The sequence below is a fragment of the Ranitomeya imitator genome, chromosome 2 (assembly GCF_032444005.1).
Source record: "Ranitomeya imitator isolate aRanImi1 chromosome 2, aRanImi1.pri, whole genome shotgun sequence".
Lineage (NCBI taxonomy): Eukaryota > Metazoa > Chordata > Amphibia > Anura > Dendrobatidae > Ranitomeya > Ranitomeya imitator.
In genome coordinates this window covers 183,969,721-183,995,034 of record NC_091283.1, presented here as the reverse complement: position 1 = coordinate 183,995,034, position 25,314 = coordinate 183,969,721, and the positions used below count along the sequence as shown (strand labels likewise).

The 25,314-nt window shown below is 42.6% G+C and overlaps 1 protein-coding gene across 1 annotated transcript in view; it reads right to left on the bottom strand.

The window, feature by feature from the left end:
• Positions 1–2,029: 2,029 nt before the first annotated feature.
• EEIG1 (estrogen-induced osteoclastogenesis regulator 1) overlaps positions 2,030–25,314 on the bottom strand; it is a 58,687-nt gene continuing 35,402 nt past the window's right edge. The window contains exons 3-12 of the mRNA XM_069748236.1: positions 20,538–20,658; positions 19,201–19,230; positions 14,928–15,044; positions 13,628–13,674; positions 12,541–12,683; positions 10,879–10,983; positions 9,232–9,421; positions 7,829–7,950; positions 7,223–7,292; positions 2,030–6,065 (exon numbers count right to left, since the gene is read on the bottom strand). Of these exons, the coding sequence (XP_069604337.1) occupies positions 6,020–6,065; positions 7,223–7,292; positions 7,829–7,950; positions 9,232–9,421; positions 10,879–10,983; positions 12,541–12,683; positions 13,628–13,674; positions 14,928–15,044; positions 19,201–19,230; positions 20,538–20,658 (991 nt within the window). The 3' untranslated portion in view covers positions 2,030–6,019. The remainder of the gene's footprint in view (positions 6,066–7,222; positions 7,293–7,828; positions 7,951–9,231; positions 9,422–10,878; positions 10,984–12,540; positions 12,684–13,627; positions 13,675–14,927; positions 15,045–19,200; positions 19,231–20,537; positions 20,659–25,314) is intronic.

Below are 25,314 nucleotides of genomic sequence, written 5' to 3'. Positions count from 1 at the left end.
GCTGTGTGAGGGTTTTTTTTTTTGCGCCCTTCGCTATCGTTTTTTTCTGGTACCGTTTTAGGGTAGATACAATGTTTTGATTGGCTCTTATTGCATTTTATTGTAATGTTGCAGAGGCCAAAAAAAAACCTTAATTCTGGTGTTCTGATTTTCTTTCTCCTTAGGGTATGTTCACACGTTCCTGATTTCCATCCTTTTTTTTTTCAGGACTGTTTAAAAAACTGCAGCTCTTGGCAGAAAACGCAGGTCCTTTTTTTGTCCTTTTTTGATCCTTTTTTTTATGCAGTTTTCTATGCAGAGTCTGTGTGTTTTCTAGGAAGTTTTTTAGGGTTAAAATGGCTGAAAATACCCTACCCCTACCCCTATTCTAACCTTAGTGGAAAAAAAAATAATTTTTTTTTTATTGTCCCTACCTGTGGGGGTGACAAAGGGGGGGGGGGGGGTGTAATTTACTATTTTTTTTTTATTTTGATCACTGAGATAGATTATATCTCAGTGATCAAAATGCACTTTGGAACGAATCTGCCGGCCGGCAGATTCGGCGGGCGCACTGCGCATGCGCCCGCCATTTTGCAAGATGGCGGCGCCCAGGGAGAAGACGGCCGGACGGACACCGGGTAAGTATAAGGGGGGGGAGATTAGAGCACGGGGGGGGGGGCATCGGAGCACTGGGGTGGGGGCATCGGAGCACGGGGCGGTGGGATTGGAGCACGGGGGTGGGGGGGCGGGATCGGAGCACGGGGGGGCAGCCACACTCCGCCCACGCACTTCCGCCCGCTTCCCCGCACTTCCTGCTGCAGCGGTTCTGCACAACAAACCGCAGTAAAACCCGCAGATATTTTTTTCATCTGCGGGTTTTACTGCGGGTTTGACCTCACAATGGAGGTCAATGGGTGCAGAACCACTGCGGCTCCGAAAAAAGAAGTGACATGGTACTTCTTTTTTCCCGCAGCTATTCAGCGCGGCTTTTTTTTTTATTTTCCGCATTGTGGGCACAGCAGTTCCTGTTTTCCATAGGGTACAATGTAATGTACCCTGCATGGAAAACAGCTGCGGACCCGCAGCGGGAAAATCGCGGCAATTCCGCATGAAAAAAAGGATCGTGTGAACATGGCCTTAAGCTGATTTCCGAGCGGCGTGCACAGGAGGATTTGAATGACAATGACAGGGGTCTTCAGTAGACCCCCAACTGTCATCATAACCCAACGGCACCCCTCGATCACGTGGGCAAGATGGAATGATGTTAAATCCCACTGTCAATCACTGAACGATGTGTACTCAGCGTGCGTGCCCACATCAAAGGCGGGGACTGAAATATACGTCAATGGTCGTGAAGGGGTTAAACAGCACTTCTTGAAACCCCAGTCTGCTTTGACATTTTTGCCTTGGAGATACCTTGCTGATGCAGTATAACTACCTCGTATCTTGTTGATGCCCTCAGTCTTGTCACAGCTTATGTACATGAGCCTGTCTTTCTCACCCTCACTTTTGCAGCAGGTTTTTGCTTTTTCTCACCCAGTTTTAAGCTTCCTGCACGGCAGTTTATGTTTCAATTAATGACAGTGTTTCATACTACTTATGTTTGGTATAACTGGTTACTCATAAACCTGACTATAATCCTACAAAATCCCTGGTTTTGTTTAAGAATACAGAGCAGAATTGAAGGCGGCAAAGGATGGTCACCAAATATTGATGCGATTTAGATTTATCTTTTGTTCTTTCATTTTGCTTTTTGTTAATGGATAAAAATATACGGTACTATTAAACACTTCTCACTTCTATTTTTGCATCTTTTTTTTTCCCCACATCTGCCTAAAACTTCTACACAGTGCTGCATAAATAGGCAATTAGTTGCCCTAATTACTTTCTGCCCCCACCATAATTATATCTTCATATAAACAGACAACCCTCTAAGCTGCCCCGAAAGTTTGACTTTAGTGTTTTTTTTCCCTCATTTGAGCAGCACTATTTTTTAACCAATTTAAACCTTTTTTAAAAAAACAAAAACACAATGAGACACCACAAGAAATGCGTTAACCAAACAGAAATTTATTTTAGCCAATTCTCTCCCGAATTACCCCGATCACAAGGTTTTACCACTGGATTCAGAAGAGCAGTTACAAATGTAACAATCGAAACAGGTGAGACGTAAAAACAATGAAATGTGCCGAGTTTTAGCTCAAACTCTAGAGAACAAAATAAAAGAAAAAAATTGAAGCAGAAATTATCACTTTTTTCCTTTACGAAAAACTATAGACTCTTTCTCTAGGCCAATAGATTCTGAATTATGTGCGCCCTTGGACCTTTTGTTAGCAAAAATAGCTTAGACTTTGTTTTATATATCTCTGCATTATAACTTTATTGTCTGAGTACAAAACAAAACAGTCTTAGAATTTCTCATTATCCGAATTAAATTCAAAAAAAGTAAGAAAAATAGTGGTTATATTATCTAGTGGTAAGAAATACCATTCAGGAGCAGTTTGGGGTAAGCCAACATTCATATATAGATTATGGGGGGGTTTCATATATATTTTTTTTTTAATATGTAAAAAAAAAAAATATGGACTTTGCATTTTCCAATTTATAAAAAAAAAATGTTTGATTTATTTAGACTCTAAATTACACTTTTTTTAAATAAATTTTAGAAGCTCTTTTTTATGTGAGAGGGTGCAGTACTTTTTTCGACCAGTTCAACGAGTAGCGCTGTTGCTCAGCAGAATATACAGATTGTTCATTTCCGTAATGTTACATGGCTGTCTTCAGGCTTATAACGTTTTCCTCTATGGAAATAAATGTATAGATTCCTTTAGAGCACTTTTCTTTCTTAAAGGAGTCGTCACCTTTGTAAACATTTTTTTTTATATAAATATATGTATTTTGGGCAAAAAAAAAAAAAAAAAATTATATATATAATAATTTTTAGCCCTAAATACATGCATCTAAGAAAAAATATATATTCTCGAACAGGCGCTATAGTTTTATAACAACCAGTGTTTTTTAATACTTTTTATTTGTATAGGAGTGATTGGACAGATATCTGCCCAGTCCCAGTTGGATAGTCAACTGAAGCTTTATAACTAATCAGACAGCAAGTAAAATTGTTTGTATGTCACGTGATTGGTTGACAGATTCCACATGGCAATTAAAGGGGTCCTGTAGTTAAATGGTCCATGTGGTCAAATGCTACAAGATCATTGTTGGAGAATAGGTAAAAAAATAGTGTTGATACTGTTAGAAGCTACCACTAATATGTAAATGTTGGCTCTGCCCCAAACCCTCATCCTCGTAGGAAGTCCTGAGACTAATGTTATGTAGTAGAAAGCCATATTAGTCCTATACAAGACATCTAGCTCCACTGCAAACAGGGGCCGGAGCCACCGCTCGACATCGGGGTGCCCGCGGCTCAGACCGCACTGCATGTGTAAATCAGAAGAACTACTTTGGCACATTAAATTTTTGAACCTTTTCTCCCCCAAATCATGCAGGGAACATGTATAGATTAATGAAATCATAGCTCGGCTGGAGTGAACCACAAGCGGCCTAACCCCTGTCACTAGGAAAACTGGTGGTGGAGTAATTGCAAATCACCACACCCTAATAATTATACTATTTTTATCGCAGGAGAGATTGATAAATGACTCAGTAATCCAATACCAAATCGGAACATTAATCCTTCTGCATGTCACGGAATAGTAGTAGTAGCATTGAGGAAAATGGTTGTTAGTGATTTAACCCCTCACGTGCTTAGGATTCAATTAAGGAATAAATTGCATTCAAATTGCTAAAAAAAATAATAATTAAAAAAAAAAAAGTTACATGCATTCAGAAATTCTACAAAATTTCTGTTCCGTAAAAGAAATTATAAAAGAAAAAAAAAAAAAAAAAAAAAAGTAGATTTTCTTTTTCTATGACCCCCTGGATGAGAAGGGAGTTAATTAAACACGGACATTTATATTCCCTGCACCATGCCCAAAACAATCATTAAAGTGCCCGAAACATTAGCGGTCGATTGTGCAGAACGGTCACGACGACGTTAGCAGCGGAGGGCGCCACTTCTGCGGAACGATCCGAAACGACTAGTGTGTTGTTGTTTTTTTTAAAAAGTCACAATCAGAAAAAGGTAAAGAACTGGATGATTCCGAAGAAGACGAATGTGGCATTCGAGACGTCGGAGGCGACGGAGTTTAAAACAGAGAAATTAAAATAAAATATGAAATTAAAAAAAAATACAAGAAAACAAAACAAAACACTGCCCTGAGCACCAGATGACTCCACAGAAGAAAAATTTCACATTGAAAAATCTAGATTAGCTACAGGAATGAAATGAAACACCAGGCTGCTGGTCCGGAAAACTTTGTGCCGTCGGCACCGTGCGACAATGAGTACAAGCAGAAACTGACCAGGACTGGCGCTCCGGAGAGAGAAGGGAGCTGCGGCCCGCACAGCTGCCTCTGGTGACATCTGGCTCTTGGGTATCTCATTTATTGGAATGTTTAGAAGAAAGGTGTCAGAGCAGAATACAGCGCTACCCCCTCAAACTTTTTAAGGGATTCACCATCCAGCTGTGTCTCCCCTACAAATAGTTTCCTGTGCGCATCTTTACAGCCCTGCTGCTTACAGGTACGTCTTCAAGTATTTCCACAGCTCAGCTGCGGTTGTGACTCCTACCCGAGGAGTCCTCATTACAGACCAGCTGTGTGCCATGACCCCTGCCAGAGGGTGTCTACAGTCCAGCTGCATTGCATGGCCCCTACCTGAGGGTGCCCCATTACAGTCCAGCTGTTTTATACGACCTCTTGTGTGGGGGACAGGCCGCTGTTCTGCACCGACACCTTTCTCCCGAGGAGGGAGAAGATGGAGAATAACCCAGGAGGAAATCACATAGCTTTACATGACAATAATTGGTACCATAGTAGTAAAGGTTGAGGAGGTTAAGATCACCTGTTTGTGAGGTTGAAGTTTGGGATTTTTGCAGCATTATTAATACATTTGATGACATATGCTGTTTCCTTACTATTTCCTGCATACTAAACAAATAGAAGACATCTAAGTCTAACCCCGCCATGATATTTAGTACAGGCACACGACACCATCTCATTAAAGGGAACCTGCTATTGGAGGCAAGAAAAAAGCCTGCAGCATATCCCCCAACTCATAAGTCTTCATTGTTAAGTAAGGACTGTAAAGAAACCCCCCAATATTTCAGGAAGCTAATCTAAACCTAAAGGGGTTATAAAGCCATATGCATTTATCACCTATCAATTGGATAAATGAGGATCTACCATTGGGACTCCCACCAATAGCCAGAATGGTGGACCCTGGTTCTTCATTCTTTCCAGAACTTGGCATTGACTAGAGCAGCACTGCACAGCTTCGGCTCTACAGCTGGGAGGAAAAATAGGGTATCAGTGCCCCATTCTAGAAGCACCTGGTCAGACGCCCACGATCTAGCGTTTATGGATAGGTAGTAAATGCATTAAGCTGGTTCCAGGTTCCCTTTAAATGTCCTGCTTATGCAGAAAAACAGGATCAGTCCTTAGCTTGGATTTTGCACGGGACCATTTCCCAGGATTACAGCCTCACAATGCAGATATGGCTGCTGAATGTTAGACCCTTACAGCACAGACGTGGTCGACACGGAGATTACACAGACAAGGAACATGCAAAAAAAAAAAAAAAAAAGAAAGAAAGAATATGGCTGCATTTATCACACGGTAAGAAGAAGGAGGTCGCGTCTCCTTTCCCACTGTCACATCGCTGGAAAGCCGAGAGTCTGGAGAAGCCTGCTCAGATTCTGAGTGACGGGAAGCAGACGAAAACACTGTCACATGCTGGAGCGCTCAAACACGATGGGTGTGTGCACACGACAACTGGACACGTGCCAGGATGACTGGAGAACGGAGGGGACCAGGAGACAAGTCAGATGAGGGCTGCCAGACCGGCACTGCCTGCTTCCCCTCACACGGGGAAGGTCTCAGCCTAGTAGCCTGGAATGGTTTGGCTCCTAACTCTTGTGTATTTAGTGGATTTCAATGACCACCGGCTCAAACACTCCTGCAGAGACTCTGAGAAGGAGAAAGAAAGACAATTATGTAATGTCATCTACAGGGAGAGGCACGGAAATAAGACTTACAGCCTACAAAACGGAAGGTCAACGATTCAATGCAGCTGATAAAAACAGCAGCTACTGTCAATTATACATATGTGTGTAATGCATCTGGAGATGGCTGATAACAGAGAACAACATATTACATTCATTAATGGGAGAGACTTGGGTTTGGAGGAAGCATTCAGGCATATATGCCCAATGTAGGGCTCCAGTTACCATAAAGCCTTTGTTGGACCGGCATATGTCAGTATACCTCCTTTTTTACAGTATAAAAAATACTAAATATTTCTATCCCTCTCCCCCAATTTTTTTTTTTTTTTTACAAGGAATGCTTTTTTTCCCTTTCTGCATGGGTGGTGTATGTTGTCAGATCCATCGCATTCTGAACTCCAAGACGTGTCTCAGGTTTTGATGTGAGAAAGAATTTAATCTGCAATGCTTCATGTAGATAACTGAGGATTGGGCGCTAGTTAGACACAAGCGTTCCCTACTATCACCATGGCTATAAACAGGCCGGCAATCACCCGCCGGCGAATTAGAAAAACGCTCGTTTGTTGGGTATGAGTAGTTTAATGTTTGCTTAAAAAAATAATGGCTGCCATACACGTTACATGGCTGTCAACCATCTCTCCCTTACCCAAGAGGGCTCGAATGAGAAAGCCGCCAAAAGGAATCTGTGCTGGCGACTTACCTCCGGGAGAACTAAGCAATCGGCAGTCTGAAATCGGACATGCCCAACCGACATCTCCCCTGATGATCAGTCGGCTGATGCTCCCATACATATAACCTGCCGATATTGACAAGTTCGGCCGACATCAGTCTAATGTGTATGGGGCTTTAGTGATACACATCATCCCATGGAAACCTGTGATCTGCAGCCGATAACATGATATTCGGTGGGCACAGAACGACTGTTTGTGATCAATCTGTGCACGTAGACTGTTCGTTGGCCGATATAACCAGGGCAGTAAAAGACTGCTTGTCTGCTTACATACAGCGGCTAGGCGGTCATTTAAAGGCCAGGTTTGCCCGCGTAAAGGAGGCATTACCTAAACAGGATGGATAAGGATAGGTGTAAGATATAATAATACACAGATATAAAATAACAGGTACCTGTTAGCCATCTGTATTCCGCTGAGAGTAGTTGAGCCATCTCTGCTGACGAACAGCCTCAGGTGACTGTCTGCAAATAGACAGATAACAGAGCGTTATTTGGCGTGACGTCTATAGGAGCACAGGGACAGACGACGCAGTACATAATGAGAGAAATGTATGCCTGGGGAATGTAGAGAGGATTAGGTGAGGAGAAAACTTAACATGGGATTTATATTCTGACCTGAAGGTATAATCATGGCCACGCTTAATCCCCCACAATCACTAGTGTGGAATATGCACGTAAGCACTGCCTGCATCTGCAGGGCTGGCTCCTCAGGCCTAAACAGGCTTAGCCATGTTACGACATGAATTAATATTTAATACGAAAAACAATTGATTATATTTGTATTCTAAGGAAGATTTTTTTTTTTTTGGCATATGCACCTGGTCACGTAAGCAAAGGAAAAGGAGAGGTAACGGAAAAGTGTTGAACGTCACAGAGCAAGAAGAAATCCAGTGTGAAGGTGAAAGCCAGCATTGTATGCCGCATTCCTGGAGTTCATAGACTAGTACACACTTGTATATCATGTGTCCCTCCTCGCTGGGTACATTCCTCGCCTTTACCTTCATTGTTACTGACGTCCGTGAAGTCCTGACTCTGCATAATCTTCTCCACGATATCACCAGCATCGATCCTGGTGTCGTCCACCCAGGTGGGATGACTTTCCACGCAGTCCTTCTTTCTCCTGAAAGGAAAGGGGGTAAGACATCAACATGGAGGAGATGGGAAAGACCCAGGCATTGCAGCACAACTAGGCTTAAGTGTATATTGCAGGTATCAGTCCAAGCCAGACATCAATTTCCACAGCAAAAATCCATAGTTAGACTTATAGATTTCTATTGTGGGTGTGCAGCAGATTTGCAAAAGGATTGGATTTAATAATTCACAATTTCTGGCCAAAATAACTTAGGTGCCATTAACTTGGGTTGCGAATGGGCTGTAACATGTATCTGATCCTGCAGCACCCATGCTTCTGCTGGAAGTAAAAAAAAGAGGGGGACAGCGATCATGACTGCTTCATTCTGCTACTCAGATGCAAAATCGGGAGTGCAAGTGACTTAGAAAGTCTCACCTGCATTGTAAGGTTTTTCCTCCATAGCTGGAGGTATACTTTAAGCTGGGGCGAATGGTGACTTTGCCAGGTGCAAGTGAATAGAGTCACATTATGAGCCACAAGGTCAAATCGCAAAAAATCCAACTGGTTCAGAATTATTTTTGCTTGTCGGAGTTTCGGTACAACATAGGTTGCAATGTGACCCCTTTTGCCTGTATTCTGCAGCGATGAAGCAGCGGCACATAGAAATATTTGGCAGTGAGACCTGTGTTGTGGCCAAAGTCGCCAGTAGGCCCAGCCTTTCTGAAATTGTGCAACATGCTTGTCGGGGGTTGCGATACAACCTGGGTTTGAAGTCGACCCCATTGTCCTGGGATGGACAGGCAGTACAAAGTGATTTGCGCCCAGATTCACCTGCATTATGGAGCAAACAAGCAGCGGCATAGAGTGATCTATTGGTGTCATGGCTACAGCAGTCAAATATCCCCGTCCTTAATGTTATATCTCACTGAAGGAACCTCGTAACAGGGGGAAGAATAGTCCAAACAGTCACAAATGGGATTAACAAAATAAATCCATTGGCAGAAGCCAAGTAGGAAAATCACGAGAGCAGTGTGTGTCAGAGGAGCTGGAGAGGCCCGAGCCAACGCTCCAGACTGAGTCAGTCCCAGCTGAGTCACATCATATCTTCCATCCCGACATTGGAGAGAGACACTCACAACTCTGTCACAAACTTGACATTTGCAAGACAGAAGTGTTTTTGTTTTGTCGTCTGTTCTCCGAGCTACTGAATAGGAACATCTGTAATGCACCACTCGGACCCTTCCAAAATTAAACCGAGACATCTGCCATTCAAGGAGGACCCCTCCCCACATGTCATTGTGCATGGCTTACGCGATGCTTTCATGTTACCTGGACTGTCTTTCCAGATGAAGGGGAGGTCGGATTGGCCTTGGGGGCTTCTCTGGCTTGCTCTCCTTTTCAGCATCGGGCGTGTCTGCAGTAATGCTGATTCCCCCGGAGGCGCTGCTGCTGGTGGATGTGTTGCGTCTGTGTGTCAGATCTGACATACTGGAACATCGGGAGTGTTCGGAGCTGTGACCTGCACAAGAAAAGCACAAAACAAGAGAGAAGATGAAAGGAATAGTTTACTGCACTAATACAGGCCACACATGTCAACTTTGGTCGTGTGACATGTTGCATACCAAAAAGCGCGCCACGTGCAAGACCAGATGTGCATTTTTGGTACTATGGTGTCGCAGGTGACATCATGTGTAGTAACGCAACACACTTGCTCTCATTATTTGAGATGCTACAAGGAGACGTTGTTTTTGGCGTCACATAACCAAAGTTGCCATGTTACCCCAAAGTAAAGACATACAATAAACCATTGCTCTAACACTATAGTCAGGAGGTTATCCACCCATGTGATGTACAATAAAGGGATTCTCGGTAATTTTGACACTGACGACATATCCTTAATGGAGTTGTCCACCTTAGGGGACATTTTTTTTTTTTTACTTAAATGCATGTACTTTTGTCTAAAAAGCATTTTTGCAATAGTTTTTTATAAAAACTTTTGAACCGTTTGTCGTCTAAAGTTACGCTGCTGGAGAATGAGCTAACTGAGAATCTATCAGTAAGCCCAGCTATGATTGTCTAATTGTACCTTTTATTTTACTTTTTTCCTAAGCTCATCTCAGCTGATTTATGACCACATGAATGTTGAATGTGCAGTCAAAGACCATAAAAACCAAAAACGTGCAAAACTTATAATAAAGCCCAATTGCAAAAATGATTTGAACCGAAAATACACGGATTTAAGTCCCCAATTGTGGACAACCCCTTTAATCTATTAAATAAGAGGTTGTCAGAAGCTTCGGATTTTGGCAGAACTGCCTGACGAACTAATGGGTATGGAGGCCTGCAAACAGATTATGCCAGGGGACTTTTGGAATACAATTGTCCTATCCTTCTGTTGGGCTGGAATTCAGGAGGACTCGGCCGATCCAAAAATCCCGGTGCATGGAGCAGTTGGGAGAGATCAGCATTTGCCAAGTGATCGTTTAGCTGGCAGCTATCTAATATGTATGGCCAACATTAGCATAGGGAAGAAATATCAGATTACTGGGGATCTGACTTAGACCCTCGCTCTCTGCCAATCAGGCGATTGTAGTTTACCAGGCACAGCGCCATCATTTTTTAGTGGTCATGTCTGGTATTGCAGGTCCCATTCACTTGAATGGGACAGGATTGCTCTAGGTGTAATACCAGGAACAGCCACTACAAAAACATAGAGAAATTAAAGCAATACAACATGACCATTTAATTAATCAGCCACTTTTGTAATGCAAGGACCCGAGTCCTCATAGGTCCTCTAGCTTATGTCTGCAATGAGCCCTGAATTAAAAATGTTTTTTTTTTGTTTGTTTTTTTAGATCAATTTCCAAAAAGAATATACCATAAAGGTTCTTCTCAACTGTTCAGCACATTGACTTGTTCCCATGAACAGTGATTGCTTCAGAGCTGGATATGTAGTAATACTGGAGGAAGGCTTACCGGATGCTTTGGACTGCTGGCTGGCTTGGCTGGAGTTCCTCGAGTGACCCGAATGAGAAGTTTCTTCAGGGCTTGAGAGATTTTGATCGGCTTCTTCGAAGACCCCTGGAATGTTTAGGAGAATGAAAAGGCTTAGAAGAGCTTCGGGGAAAGTAAACCGTTCTAGAAGGAAAGCAGCTGCTATATCTGGCTTCTATCCCACTGTCTCTTCCCATGAGAACCAAAACAGATAGTGGGATATTTCCCTGCCAGCTGGAGAACGTCACCTCCATAGCCGAGGTGTGTAACATGGAGGGACCCGTGCTCCTTCCCCTCTGATACTAGTCATGCTTCTAGCAAGCGTCTACACAATCTCTTGCAACACAAGTCGCATTCTGGAGTAATCCTCCTATCTAGGCGTGTTTCTGTTTGCTGATTTTGCCACCACTTTCAACATTAGAAATGTCACAACCACAATCGAGTCTTGTTTAATGAGAACAGAACAGGCTGGCCAACAATTAGTAAATCAGACACAGATAAATAACAGCCTTTTCATAAGCTGCATTACTTATCCTATACTGTTCCCAAGTTATATCATGTATTGTACTCCAGAGCTGCACTCACTATTCTGCTGGTGCAGCCACTGTGTACATACATTACATTACTTATCCTGTACTGTTCCCAAGTTATATCATGTATTGTACTCCAGAGCTGCACTCACTATTCTGCTGGTGCAGCCACTGTGTACATACATTACATTACTTATCCTGTACTGTTCCCAAGTTATATCATGTATTGTACTCCAGAGCTGCACTCACTATTCTGCTGGTGCAGTCATGGTGTATATACATTACTTATCCTGCACTGACCCCGAGTTACATCCTGTATTATACTCCAGAGCTGTACTCACTATTCTGCTGGTGCAGTCACTGTGTACATACATTACTTATCCTGTACTGTTGTCAAGTTATATCATTACATTATATCATTACAATATATTACTGATCCTGAGTTACATCCTGTATTATACTCCAGAGCTGTACTCACTATTCTACTGGTGCAGTCACTGGGTACATACATTACATTACTAATCCTGTACTGGTCCTGAGTTACATCCTGTATTATACTCCAGAGCTGCACTCACTATTCTGCTGGTGCAGTCACTGTGTACATACATTACTGATCCTGTACTGGTCCTGAGTTACATCCTTTATTATACTCCAGAGCTGCACTCACTATTCTGCTGGTGCAGTCAATGTGAACATACATTACTGATCCTGTACTGGTCCTGAGTTACATCCTGTATTATATCCCCAGAGCTGCACTCACTATTATGTTGGTGTAGTCACAGTGTACATACATTATGTTACGTTACTGATCCTATACTGATCCCGAGTTACATCCTGTATTATACTCCAGAGCTGCACTCACTATTCTGTTGGTGCAGTCACTGTGTACATACATTACATTACTGATCCTGAGTTACATCCTGTATTTTACTCCAGAGCTGCGCTCACTATTCTGCTGGTGCAATCACTGTGTACATACATTACATTACTGGTCCTGACTTACATCCTGTATTATACTCCAGAGCTGCACTCACTATTCTGTTTGTGCAGTCACTCTGTGGAGACATTACATTAATGTAGGGGATACAAAGAAGGTACAATGTGGTTCTGGTACCTGAACTAAGCAGTGCCTGCCGGCTCCGGTTCTGGCGTATTGTTGTGCCACTGGTGGAACGTACAGTCCCCTCGCCCTTACAGGTCAACTGCAGAGAGGAATCCTGTCCAGGGGCTGAGACAGTCTTGGCGGTGGAGGGAGGACTGCAAGAGAAAAAGCAACACACAAGCTACTTACCCCGGCACTACTATACCAACAAGACTTAAAGAACCTAAGCATTTACTTATCAGGTCAGACACGAACACAGTGTTCCTGACTTACATCATGTATTATACTCCAGAGCTGCACTCACTATTCTGCTTGTGCAGTCACTGTGTAGATACATTACTGTTCCTGACTTCTATCCTGTATTATACCCCAGAGCTGAACTCGGTATTCTGCTGGTGCAGTCACTGTAATGGTAATATATGGTAATTTATGTAAAGCTGGCCATACCCATGAGATAGCGGATGGCCGAATATTAGGCTCACAGCCATCTCTCCTGACTTTACTATATGCACATGCTCATCGAGTGCTTGTGTGAGAAAGGAAGGGGAAGGGAAAGGTAGGGAGGAAGGAAGCCTGTCCTAGAAGATTACCAGGATGGGAGAGTGTGAGCATGTGTAATAGGGATGGCCGCTACTGTACATGCTCACAGGCTCTGGTAACATTTTCGGACAGGGTTCCGTCAATGGAACAAGACAGCGGCCATTTTACATATACTACAATGGTTACCTGCCTAGACTAAATAAATGTGATTTGCTAATTAAAAAGATATATAATCTTTTATTGATAATTACATTTTCTTTCTTTTTTTATAGTCCCAGGTTCTGTTCCCATCCATTTTGGTCAATTTCGCTTTGTTATTCTGTCACTGTAGCAGAAAAAACGAAATTCACAGCGGTTCTGGACTCGTCACATGACCATGAACAATGGCATCCAGTGGACCCCACTAACTAAAATGGGGTCTGTCATTTTACCATAAAAAAGTGACATCGCATGCTGCAGTATTTTTCTGCTAAATATGACTGAGGCCCTGACGTAGATGTGACCCGAGCCCATAAAGGGTTCTTGTCATCATATGTATAAATATATAACGAACACCTACGTTTTAAAGCACGGGTCTCCAGAGAGGAGGGACATTCCAATAGTCACCTGCCAAGAAAAGATATACAACTATAATGATTACCGTATTAACAAAAAAAAAAAAAAAAATCATACAGAACCCAATCTGTGGAGAAAAATTTGGCTGAGCACTAAGCTTAAAGGGTATGTCCACTTTGAACCAATGAATCAAATGTAAATAAAAATAAAACCCTTTGTTTTTCTTGTATGAAGTCCCTTTGCAGACCTATTAACTTAACTGTGATGCCACAGTCATACATCGGACTTGCCAATATCAGACAAAGCAAGGTTTCTTTGTAGTCTGTAACCATGGAAACACTTGTGTTTTTTGTATTTTTGTTACTGACCCCTTCCAACTGGCGATTTAAAAAAACAAAACAAAAAGAAAAAAAAAACACTTTAAAGGGGACTGGTCATAAAGTCAAAAGTGGCTTGTTTTTGTTCTTAAGTTATTTCCGATGCTCCCCTGAGTAATTATTTTTTTATTTTTCTCAAATCCACCATACGGTTTCAGAGATACAGGCCTTTTTATTTAGTGCTAATTTCTATTGTCTCCGCAGAGAGGCGTTGCTCACTGGGTGACACTAAAGACACGCCCCCAGATAATCTCTTGAGCCACGCCCACTTTGCAAATACCACAAATATTAGCACTAAATAAATGGGCTCATATCTCTGGAACCGTATGGCGGATTTAAAAAAAGAAAAGAACAAAATACTCAGGAGAGTGGCGGGAATAAAATAAGTGCAAAAATTGACCTGGTGACAGGTCCCTTTAATAGACACTAGTCATCATGGTAGCAGACATTTTTTCAAAAGTTCAAAAATATTACAGTCAGGCTAAAACAGATGATAAAAGAAAACTATAGAAAAAAAGAATCAACATTTAATGTTTTATTCAATCTGGTTTGTATATTGGATGAGAGGAGAGTGAATTTCATTACAGGAAAGAGGAAATCTGGGACGACAGAGTTTAACGGAGGCTGAAACTGCGTGGACGAGCCAACATTGAGACGACAGGTTCATTAGAAATGAAGGCCATCAAAATTTGAGGTGCATGATACGACATGATTCAACGATGTTAATATTTCCTGGTAACCTAATATCATAGTGACAGGAACTATTCCGAATGTCTCCTTGGGTTGATCATTACTGGAGATCGTAAATGACTTTAATACTGGTAATCACTAATTAGTGGGAAATAAACAGGAAAGGGAAAATGAGATTAATACTCAGGTAGATCACGTATGATTGGAACAGGATGGTTAGATAGTGAATGCTCTTACCTTCAGGATAGAATTATCCTGCCTGGTATTCCGTGTATCGTATCCCTCCAGAAGACAGCAGCGCACTGTGGATCCAGAACCGGCAAACTCGGCCAGGTTCAGGTCAGCAAAGCCCAGCTGGAAAAAAACAGATTAAACCCTGGTTCAAAATATGCAAAGACATATAGATGCGTCCATTTTTACCCAAGCTCGATTAGACAAATCCTTAACCATCTTTTTTTTCTTAAATGCACATAGTTTGAGATAAAAATCATTTTTGCAATTGAGTTTACTTACTAATGTTGCACAGTTTGCCTTCTATACCTCTGTGATGCACTGACTATTTTTGGTTGCATAAAGAGTTAACTGGGGATCCATTAGTGAGCTCATTGTGACGGTCTACTGAGAGAGTTTCTCAAAAATAAATAAAAAATATCCTCACAGGCAGACAACCCAATATCGGACTTGCTAGGAAAGCCCCTAGCATGCTGCACTTCACATCACAACCATAGGGTGGCGACACAGACACATCTACTATATAATTGTCTAAGGGTCACTTCCGTCTGTCTGTCACGGATATTCATTGGTCGCGGCCTCTGTCTGTCATGGAAATCCAAGTCGCTGATTGGTCGTGGATGTTTTGACGTGACAAATCAGCGACGGGCACAGTCCGGAAGAAAATGGCCGCTCCTTCCTTGCCGCAGTCAGTGCCCGGCGCCCGCATACTTCCCTACGGTCACCGCTAACACAGGGTTAATGCCGGCAGTAACGGACCGCTTTATGCCACGGGTAACGCACTCCGTAACCGCTGCTATTAACCCTGTGTGTCCCCAACTTTTTACCATTGATGCTGCCTATGCGGCATCAATAGTAAAAAAATGTAATGTTAAAAATAATAAGAAAACAAAAAACCTGCTATATTCACCCTCCGTAGTCCGCCGAGCCGCGCACGCCTGCCGCCATCTTCTGTTCCCGGTGATGCATTGTGAAATTACCCAGAAGACTTAGCGGTCTCGAGAGACCGCTAAGTCATCTGGGTAATTTCGCAATGCATCCTGGGAACGGAAGATGGCGGTAGCCGCGCGCGTATTGCCGGAGCTTCGGTGGATCCCAGGGGTGAGAATATAACTATTTTTTATTTTAATTCTTTTTTTAACAGGGATATGGTGCCCACACTGCTGTGTTAGATACCGTGTGGCTGCTATATACTACATAGGAAGTGTTATATACTATGTGGGCTGTGTGATATACTCCGTGGGCTGTGCTATATACGCCGTGTGCAGTGTTCTATACTATGTGGCTGCTATATACTGCGTGGGCTGTGCTATATACTACGTGGCTGCTATATACTGCGTGAGCTGTGCTATATATTACGTGGCCACTGTTATATACTGCGTAGGCAGTGTTATATACTACGTGGCTGCTATATACTGCGTAGGCAGTGTTATATACTACGTGGCTGCTATATACTGCATAGGCAGTGTTATATACTACGTGGCTGCTATATACTGTGTAGGCAGTGTTATATACTACGTGGGCTGTGCTATATATTAAGTGGCCAGTGTTATATACTGCGTGGCCTGTGTTATATACTGCGTGTCTGCTATATACTGCATGGGCTGTGTTATATACTGCGTGGGCTGTGTTATATACTGCGTGGCCACTGTTATATATTGCGTGGCCTGCATTAACGCATTGGGTATTCTACAATATGTATGTATATAGCAGCCACATAGTATATAGCACAGGCCACGTAGTATTTGTCTGCTATACACTACATGGCTCCTATATACTACGTGGCCTGTGCTATATACTATGTGGCTGCTATATACATACATAAATACATATTCTAGAATACCCGATGCGTTAGAATCGGGCCACCATCTAGTATAACAAACATCTCCCAACAGAGCATCACTAAATCATGTTCGTTTTTCTTTCCATGGTGCTCACTGCCACTCATCTGGGGATATGTTAAGCCAAAAAGGAAAGGTGGTTAGGAAGGATACATCTGTGACTATACCGCAACATATGCATCATCCTGTCATGCCAGTTATGGTTGCCAAGAAAATTGGCATATATGTATGACAGGCTAGACCCGTCCTACAGGATTCCCTCCAGACATTTAAAAAAAAAAATGGAGCGTGACTTTTCAAAATAAGCCTCCGTCATCTTATGTGACAGCGAAGAGGTGTTAAATTTAAGCTCAGAGCGGATAATGTGATTTTGGGGTTGCTCCTATATCTGCTTAAAGGGGTTGGACAATCCCTATCCATCTGTGGGAGGGATCACTATGCTGATCACAAATGTCCTCCTGCTGGGATCGCAGTGATCAGATGTAACCTGGCAGTAAGTGCTTAATTTCCCCATAGCGCCTCCACAGGGAACATTAGGCATTACACATGTCTATTCATATCAACGGACTGGCAGTGCAATGCAGGACAGGATGGGCCCTCCAGAGAGAGACGATCTTTGTAGCAGCTCTCCACTACAATAAAGGAGGTTTTATAAACAGGACAAGCCCTTTAAAGCAAGGGCTAGAAGAAGTCTCTTCCAGATCTGCAGATTGTCGGGGGACACACTACACATTGTAAAGACGCATTGCAAGCATCCCACACTTCCACTTATCCCTACAAATCACCAGCTGCTTAACCCCCTCTCAGCCAGCGTTGGAAGACCTTTATCCTGAGATTCGCGTTTGTCGTACTCCCTTACTGCATCTAGTGTGCGTCACGTACTGTTATTGGCAGGGGGTCCCAACATCCCGCCATCATGGCAGGAAACCCGTAGAGGAAGGGGCTCCGAATAAAAGGATGCTTAGCCCAAAGAGACCCCTCACCGGCTTCCTTCTAACACTGCTGACCACGCTATTCGTCCGAACACTCCACATCTTTCCCATTTAGCGAAATGACAATGTGATATTAACCTGATTAATGTCCCAGCTAATTATCACGTGTGCGTCCGTAAGAATCTCGCACAGTAATCCTCCCTGCTTGGCTTCTCTAGCAAAATCCATATACATTGCTAATCCCCATGGCGTGACGCCTTACCTGAAAATCGGTGACTAATTATAAACAACATCCAGTGATGTCACATTCATGGCACCCATCACACATACTAAAAATGTTCAGGATGCTTCTGTAAGTGTACACAGGGAATTGTCCTACAAATTGCATGTTATGGATATCTTTGTATCCTTTTTCTCAATTGCACTCCATTATAAAAACAAAAAAAACAAAACACATTTCCACAATTGGAAATATCCGCTAACTAGGAATCGATTAGCTTCTGATGCTTGCATGTATTAGAGTACACTGCAAGCTGCTCAATGCTGTTCAGTGTCTCAATCCTGGTAACTGGGCTCCAGTCTCTTGGGTCTTTTCCAAAACCCTAATGTAAGGTTTGTTTAGTCAGCACCTATTCCACCTGATTCCCTCCCCTTCTTAACATGCACGCTAAATTCTGCCGAGTGTGCATGCTTTTTAATAAGTACAGGGGTTTGACACCCCTCCAGACACCTCTCGCCCACCAGTCTAGGAAAAATCAACAGATTTGGCCAACAATAATCTAATATGCATGGGGGCCTTAAAAAGGAGTATTCCAGTTACTACAAGTTATCCACTGAACAGATCAGTGGTGGTCTGACCAGTGATCGCTATGATCAGGAAAGTCTTGAATGGAGGGGACGTTGCGCTATTGAAACTTGATTTATACACCGGAGATAGCAAAACACAACACTCAGCTATCTGGAGCAGTCCCATAGAGATTGAATGGAGTTGTAGAGCACAAAAGCTACCGCCACTCTATTTAAACAATGTCTCTGTTCCGGCAGTCAGCGGGGGTTTGACTGCTGAGACATTGATCTAGTAGTCAGTATCCTCAAATTTGATATGATCAGCGTAGAAAACCATTCAGAAGTAGAGCGTTGCAGCTGGAGACTGACCAAAGCCTATCTGTCAGGATGGGCAATAAGCAGCTTACAATGTACTGTAATACATGCAAGCTGCAGAAACATCATTTTTTTTTTATTAAAAGCAATTACAGAAAAACTCTACATTCTACACGAACTGCAAAAAAATGCAAAAGGTGTCCACTGCCTTTTATACTTATAACTGATTGCATGTCAATAGGATATCCTATCCAATATACTTTATTCTTTATCTTTCAACCCTATTTTTATGATACAGTACCATGCTCCCTTTTTGCTTTACTTTGCAGCCCTTGAAGGACTTTGTGGTCAGAACTGGTGTGAAGGGAATGGTGTATGGTGACTGAATTATGTCCTCCGTCTTACCTTTGAAAATGTTTTTCCACCCTTTAGTTCCTGTAACAGGAAAAGACAGATTATTATTTCCAGTGTGACACTATCAACAAACCGCATAACCCGCACGTGAGAATCGGCTGCACTAGCGTGATAGCCCGAGCCCGGATCTGCAGTAATAACATACACGAGGGTCATGTCGTCACAGAGGGTCACATCTGACATGCAGAGCGTCACATATGGCGCATCGGAGCGGATACCTATGTAGAATCGAACCATCTACATGGCTACACCGTGCCACAAATACAGTGACAGCCATTATGCACAAAGGTAGAAGCCAAAGGAAAGCAAAATACTTATGTGATTTACTAATAATGCATATGACAGATTATTACATTTACAAAGAAAAAATGCAAATCTCCATACCCCCTAACATATTGGCCACTAGAGGCACGGATTCTTTTCCACATGTTTAGATTTTCTAGAATTAAAGGGGTATTCTGGTGCAAACAATTATTTTGGGTGGACTGGATGGAGATAATTGCAAGATCAGTGCCAGTCTGACTGCTGGGACCAGTGACCAGCTTTGAATGGAGTGGTAGGGTGCATACAGGCCAAAATGATCTATTCAGCCCTTACTGACTGGGAAGGAAACGGGGGACTCTAGGCTCCACATTGAAAAACACATGTCTGCTGGAGCGATCATGCATATGCATGGGGGTTGAACGGTGTAGTAAGGAGCATGCAAAACTAGTTTTATGCAATCCACTGGGCTGCGGTCTTACAGCGGGGGAGAAATATATGACACGGGTCCTCTGTCCTGGCGGTCCGTGAGAGTCCCAGAGTTTGGATTTTATGTTATTTATATTGGAATACCCCTTTAATGGTTGCATTAGCTTTCAGTACAGTACAGAGTTGCTTGGTTGATAACCTTAATGTGGCCATACTCGTTAATGCCGGATAAATATGCCAATTTCGGTAGCACCAAGCAACCATCTAATGTATAAATATGGGGGTCTCCCGGTCAGTGACTTCTAGGAATAGCCTGTTATACTGTAAACAATGGCTGAGCTCAAAAGCATCAAAGTACTGGCCCCCTTTAACCACACAAAATGGCGTTTGCAAGTGATGGGTCTGCTTCCAGTAAAACTGCATGCTATTACAACTGTATATCTACCGATGAGATCATTCTGCCAATTTAATCCCACATCCCCTCCGTGCATAATTACATGGTCTCAGCATCGTACTAAATCCATAGGCTGCACGCTCAGATTATCAGGCTTAGCAGACATAATAGTCTCTTTAAGCAAATGCCAACTAACCCCCAAAGCCCCCCCCACCTCAAATCCCAATTTATGCCATCTGCGTACCTTCCGGACGGAGACTCGGCAGATACACGGGTCCAGCACGCCAGTTGCAGGGTTGGCACTCATTTTACAGACAAAGGTCATCTTTTTCTTCCAGCGAACACAGTTTTCTTGTACTTCCTCCCTGTGATCAGAGACAGAAGGTGACATTTAGTCAAAATTTATGAACGAGGTCTCGCAAGGCGGGAAAAGACACAATCCAGGTCACATCTTGATTTCTAGTCCATAGACAAAATAACATAAAAAGGAGAATTAAACATCATAGGTAAACCAGGCCGCAGTGCCAATCCAAAATTGTAGGTAAATCTCACTAAATTAGGAAATTTTGCAACTTTTCAATATATATATATATATATATATATATATATATATATATATATATATATATATATATATATATATATATATATATATATATTCACATCTGACACGATCTGCAGCCTCTGCGCCAGTCCCGAGTCCTCTTCCGAGTTGTGCATTTTTTGTACCATCCATGTGTGAAGGGGGCTGGCTGACTGCTCATTTCAAAGGCAAGCCAGCTCCCTACCTCTGTCTTTGCACCAGTGATACTGAAGGGGGCTGGCTTAGCTACTGAAGTAAGCATAGGATATAATAAATGGATGATGGGTGCGGGACCCGCATCCATCATGGAAAAGAGAGCTCTCTGCACCAATTTGTATGGGAGTTCTCAAAATGTGCAAGCATGCATGGGGGGCTCCTACCAAGCAAAGCTTGATATGGGCTCCTGACTTTTTGACTAGTAAATCTTCAATTTGCACTAAACCCCCAGATACCGCTGCACAGTATGTTTTTTTTTTCCTTTTTAGGGCAATGTCTCTCACTCATCGCTGCTGTCGGTTTCCCACTTCCGCAGCTGAAGCCACAACCATCTGACAAGTGTGAGAAGTCTGCTCTTTCATCTTGTGAGCACCTCAGCGGCTTCCATTGCAGAACCTGCACCCACACTGAACGGAAGCATCACTCAGATTACCCTGCAAATGAGCCGTCAGAACGACGCTTGGTGTTAAATCTTTTATAATCACCACGGCTCAAAAAAAAAAAAAAAAACACCCCCCAAAAATCAAATTGTCTATTTCAAGGAGCCGTCGCTTCCCAATTATAGGCATAACATCAAGGATCTATAATCAATGTTCATCCTGTGCTGCCTGGTTCATGCAAATAATGTCAGAATTTTTCTTTTTATGGCCTTGAAGGAGGTGTATGGCTGCAGAACAATACTGCTTCGTAAGCTATACAACCCCCGTGTGCATTATTTGGAAGCATTTTGTGCAGCAATCGGTCCCCATGAGATTGGCACGAGGTGCAACGACTAATATAAGACTGAAAATAAAGTTAATAGGCAATAATATGCCGCGAGTTATTCTGGGCCCAGACTACGCTTTCAGCATCTTGAGAAATCTGACAACCACGCAGGTAAAAATGTTACAGTAATTATAATGATTGAAAACCCAGCGATGTGTGATTGCAGCTGATGGGCGGCCAAGCTGCCATGTCTAGCAGAACTTCCTTTACTTCACAGCCGGCTGCACAGGCCGAGATAATAATGAAAAAAAAAAAAGTGATGAGACCCATTAGAGTGAGCCCAGAAGCGAAGAGCAGCTCCGGTCTAGGAGCAGGCTCAGTAATTGCTATTCCTTTTCAGCAGATGATAACCTTCTGTCAAATCTTCCAAGTGGTTTCCGATGGCAGGGGAATGCAGGCCCGCGGTGTAGCTGGGGGTCCTCTGGACAGAACTAATGAATATTAATATCCAATACTAACTATAATTAATTATAATTAGGAATATTTGCCATTAAAAGATACCATGGCGTCTTGTTTTCCTACAGTTAGACCCCTGACACTGGCAGCATATCCGAGGAATACACGCATCAATCTCACAGTTCGGTGGACGGGATGGCGGCCATATTGGTTGTCACCCAGAAAGTAAAAGTTTCACAAACTTGCAGACCTTCTAGAATGCATGAGGATGTACGTAATGTCTCCAAATGGCATACATCAGGGAGAAATAAGGATTGGGCATGGTGCGATTTTAAGATGCTCAATCCTTTTAATCTTGAATTAATGAATTTGGGCTAATGAAAAAAGAAAAAACAAGATATCCACCTATCACACTGGAATTAATCCTCTGTGTCCAGTGTCCTGGCAGCAAAGGGCATCACTTGAGCACTGCAGCCAATCAGCGGCTGCTGATCGACTGCAGCCTTCACATTCCATGGAAGCCAGAAGAGGAATTGCTTTTTCAGGCTCAGACTGATTATGGAGGCTGTAGCCGATCAAAGCCGGCAGCAGCGGTTACATCATACTCTTCTACCCGAGTCAGAAGAAGCTATGAGACCGGGGGAGGGGGCACAGTGCAGAACAGAGGTCCTGTACAGCTGGTCCTGTAGGGGAGTATCATGTTTTTGGTTTCCCCCTAGATTTGACCCAAATTAAATCTTAAAATTTTATATATATATTTTTTTTTTTCTTTTTTTTTATATTTTTTTGTTACGTACGGTATATTTATAGGAAAAGATGAGTATAGGTATGCGATATCATATATAGCAAAACCCAAATTCACAATGTCAACACCATTGATGGGAACATGTAAGGACAGCCATGGGTTATCTCCCTGCTAAGAGGCGGAACATTACAATCTTGCTTTACTCCCTTATCAGACACTAGGGAGAGGGATATCTGGCCCAGCTCATGATACAGAGATAACAATCTGATGCAAGTGGCGGCTGGGGACCCGGTGAAGCCGTAAACACCAGTTAACATGACTGACAGAACCTCCCTCCGCACAGCGGGGACAGGAGATGCTAGATCATCTGTACTGTGGTAAGGTCACATTTCCTGCAAAAAAATAAAACATGTGCAAAACCGTTGCGGTCTTAACAAGGTATGGCGGAAGGAAATGGCTTTTTACAAAAATAAAAATATATGTTCTTATAACAGCGGGTGGAGGGGACGTAAGTGATTAAAGAGAACACAGGAACTGTTAAAACCAGTGGGATGGCAGCAATACTTTGCTCAACAAGAGCTTATAATCCTGTTTCACTGCTTCACTACTGGGGTTGTCAAGGAGAGAATGTCCCTAGCAACCAGTCTGTCTCAAACAATCAGACCTTCAAGCTCTTTATTATATACAATGGAATGGACCCATTAGTTTTCTTAACAAGTGTGTATAATGAGGTTTGATGGCTAAAAATTACTGGGGTTGTCGAGGAGAGAGTGTCCCTAGCAACCAATATGTCTCAGATTAAACAGGTCTTCAACCTCGGGCCTACATGGGCAGGGATCTCAGTTCATAGAAAGAGCAAGGAAACTTTGCGTTATCGTTTTCTGCCACCTTTTCTGATGGACATCCTATGGTACTCGCTCAGGAAATCTATCCTATGGTACTCGCTCAGGAAATCTAAAGCCCGGGTTCACTCAAGCGTATTTCACGGTCAGTCTGTTCTGATGCTGGGTCTCCCGACCTGAACTTAAAGCATCAAATGTATCTATGGGGCTGTACATTATGGTCTGGAGACCTGCGGCCAGTCCAGGCATTGCGTTCATTATACAGACCATGAAATACACTTGTGTGAACTTGGCCTTAATCTGTTTCAACTGAATGGAAGTGTTCATTTTCTAAAGAACAGACTGTAATGATGTCTGACAGCTAAACTATTGGGGTTGTTAAGGACAGAGTCCCTAGCAACCAGGCTTGCATTGGCATTGAGACAATTCTGAGAAAAGACCAGGAGACTTTACTCAATCCCTTACCACCCAGGAGTCTTCTGGTGGACATTAATGGAACATGCTTTGCCCTAGCTCAGGTTCATACTACTCCATTGGGTACCTCTGAACACCCTAATCTTGAGAGATGATGTGTTAATTGTTCTCTGTGAAACACAAAAATTTAGGTCCAGTTATACGCCCTTGATATCACTTTCCAGGTTGGGATGAATGCATTATAACATGTCTCGTAAAAGGGGTCCTGTAAACAGAACTAGGCTTTGCCACATAATTAGGACAAGCCCAAGTAAAAACAAAAATACCAGGAGAACTAAACATTATCCTGGATGGTAACGGTTTGTGTAATATAATTTTAATTGTGAACACATCTAAGACCTTCACAACTTGTCCATAAACGAAATAAAGCCAAAAAGATTACTAATGCCTCAAAAATTGGAACAAATTGGCCTCATAACTCACAATTATAAATGACGTTACAAGTTTTGCTGCCGGTGTTGACACTACACAGTTCTTGGACTTCAGTAGACTTTGGCTTAAGGTTACTTCAAAATAGTATTATTCTACTACAATACACCAAAAATTATTAGGGGGGGAACTTCCTGAAAGTATCCCATGAAGTCCTGAAGATTACAGCCATCGCGGTCATAATTCAATGGCTGGTAGGAGAAACTGAACACTTTTCTGTATTGGATGGACTCACTGCACTGTTTTTTCCCACCATACACTGTTATACCTACATTTTTGTGCAATTGGGGAAATTCTGTACTTTTCTTTTTTTTCCACAGAATGATCTAGGGTCGATGGTTTCCTAAGCTTGGTAGTACCGCCATCAACAAACTATTTAATACTCCATTGGAGGTCTCCATATTTTTAATTTACTGTAAAGGGATTTCCAATCTTATAAATTGAAGTAAATTCCAATGGACATGCTAGACATAAGTAAAAGGATTAACAGAGCCCTGGTCTAGTGGCCATGGACGACCGTTGTGCCACAACACAACAAAGTGATTTTGCGCAGTCTACTAATCTGAAGAAG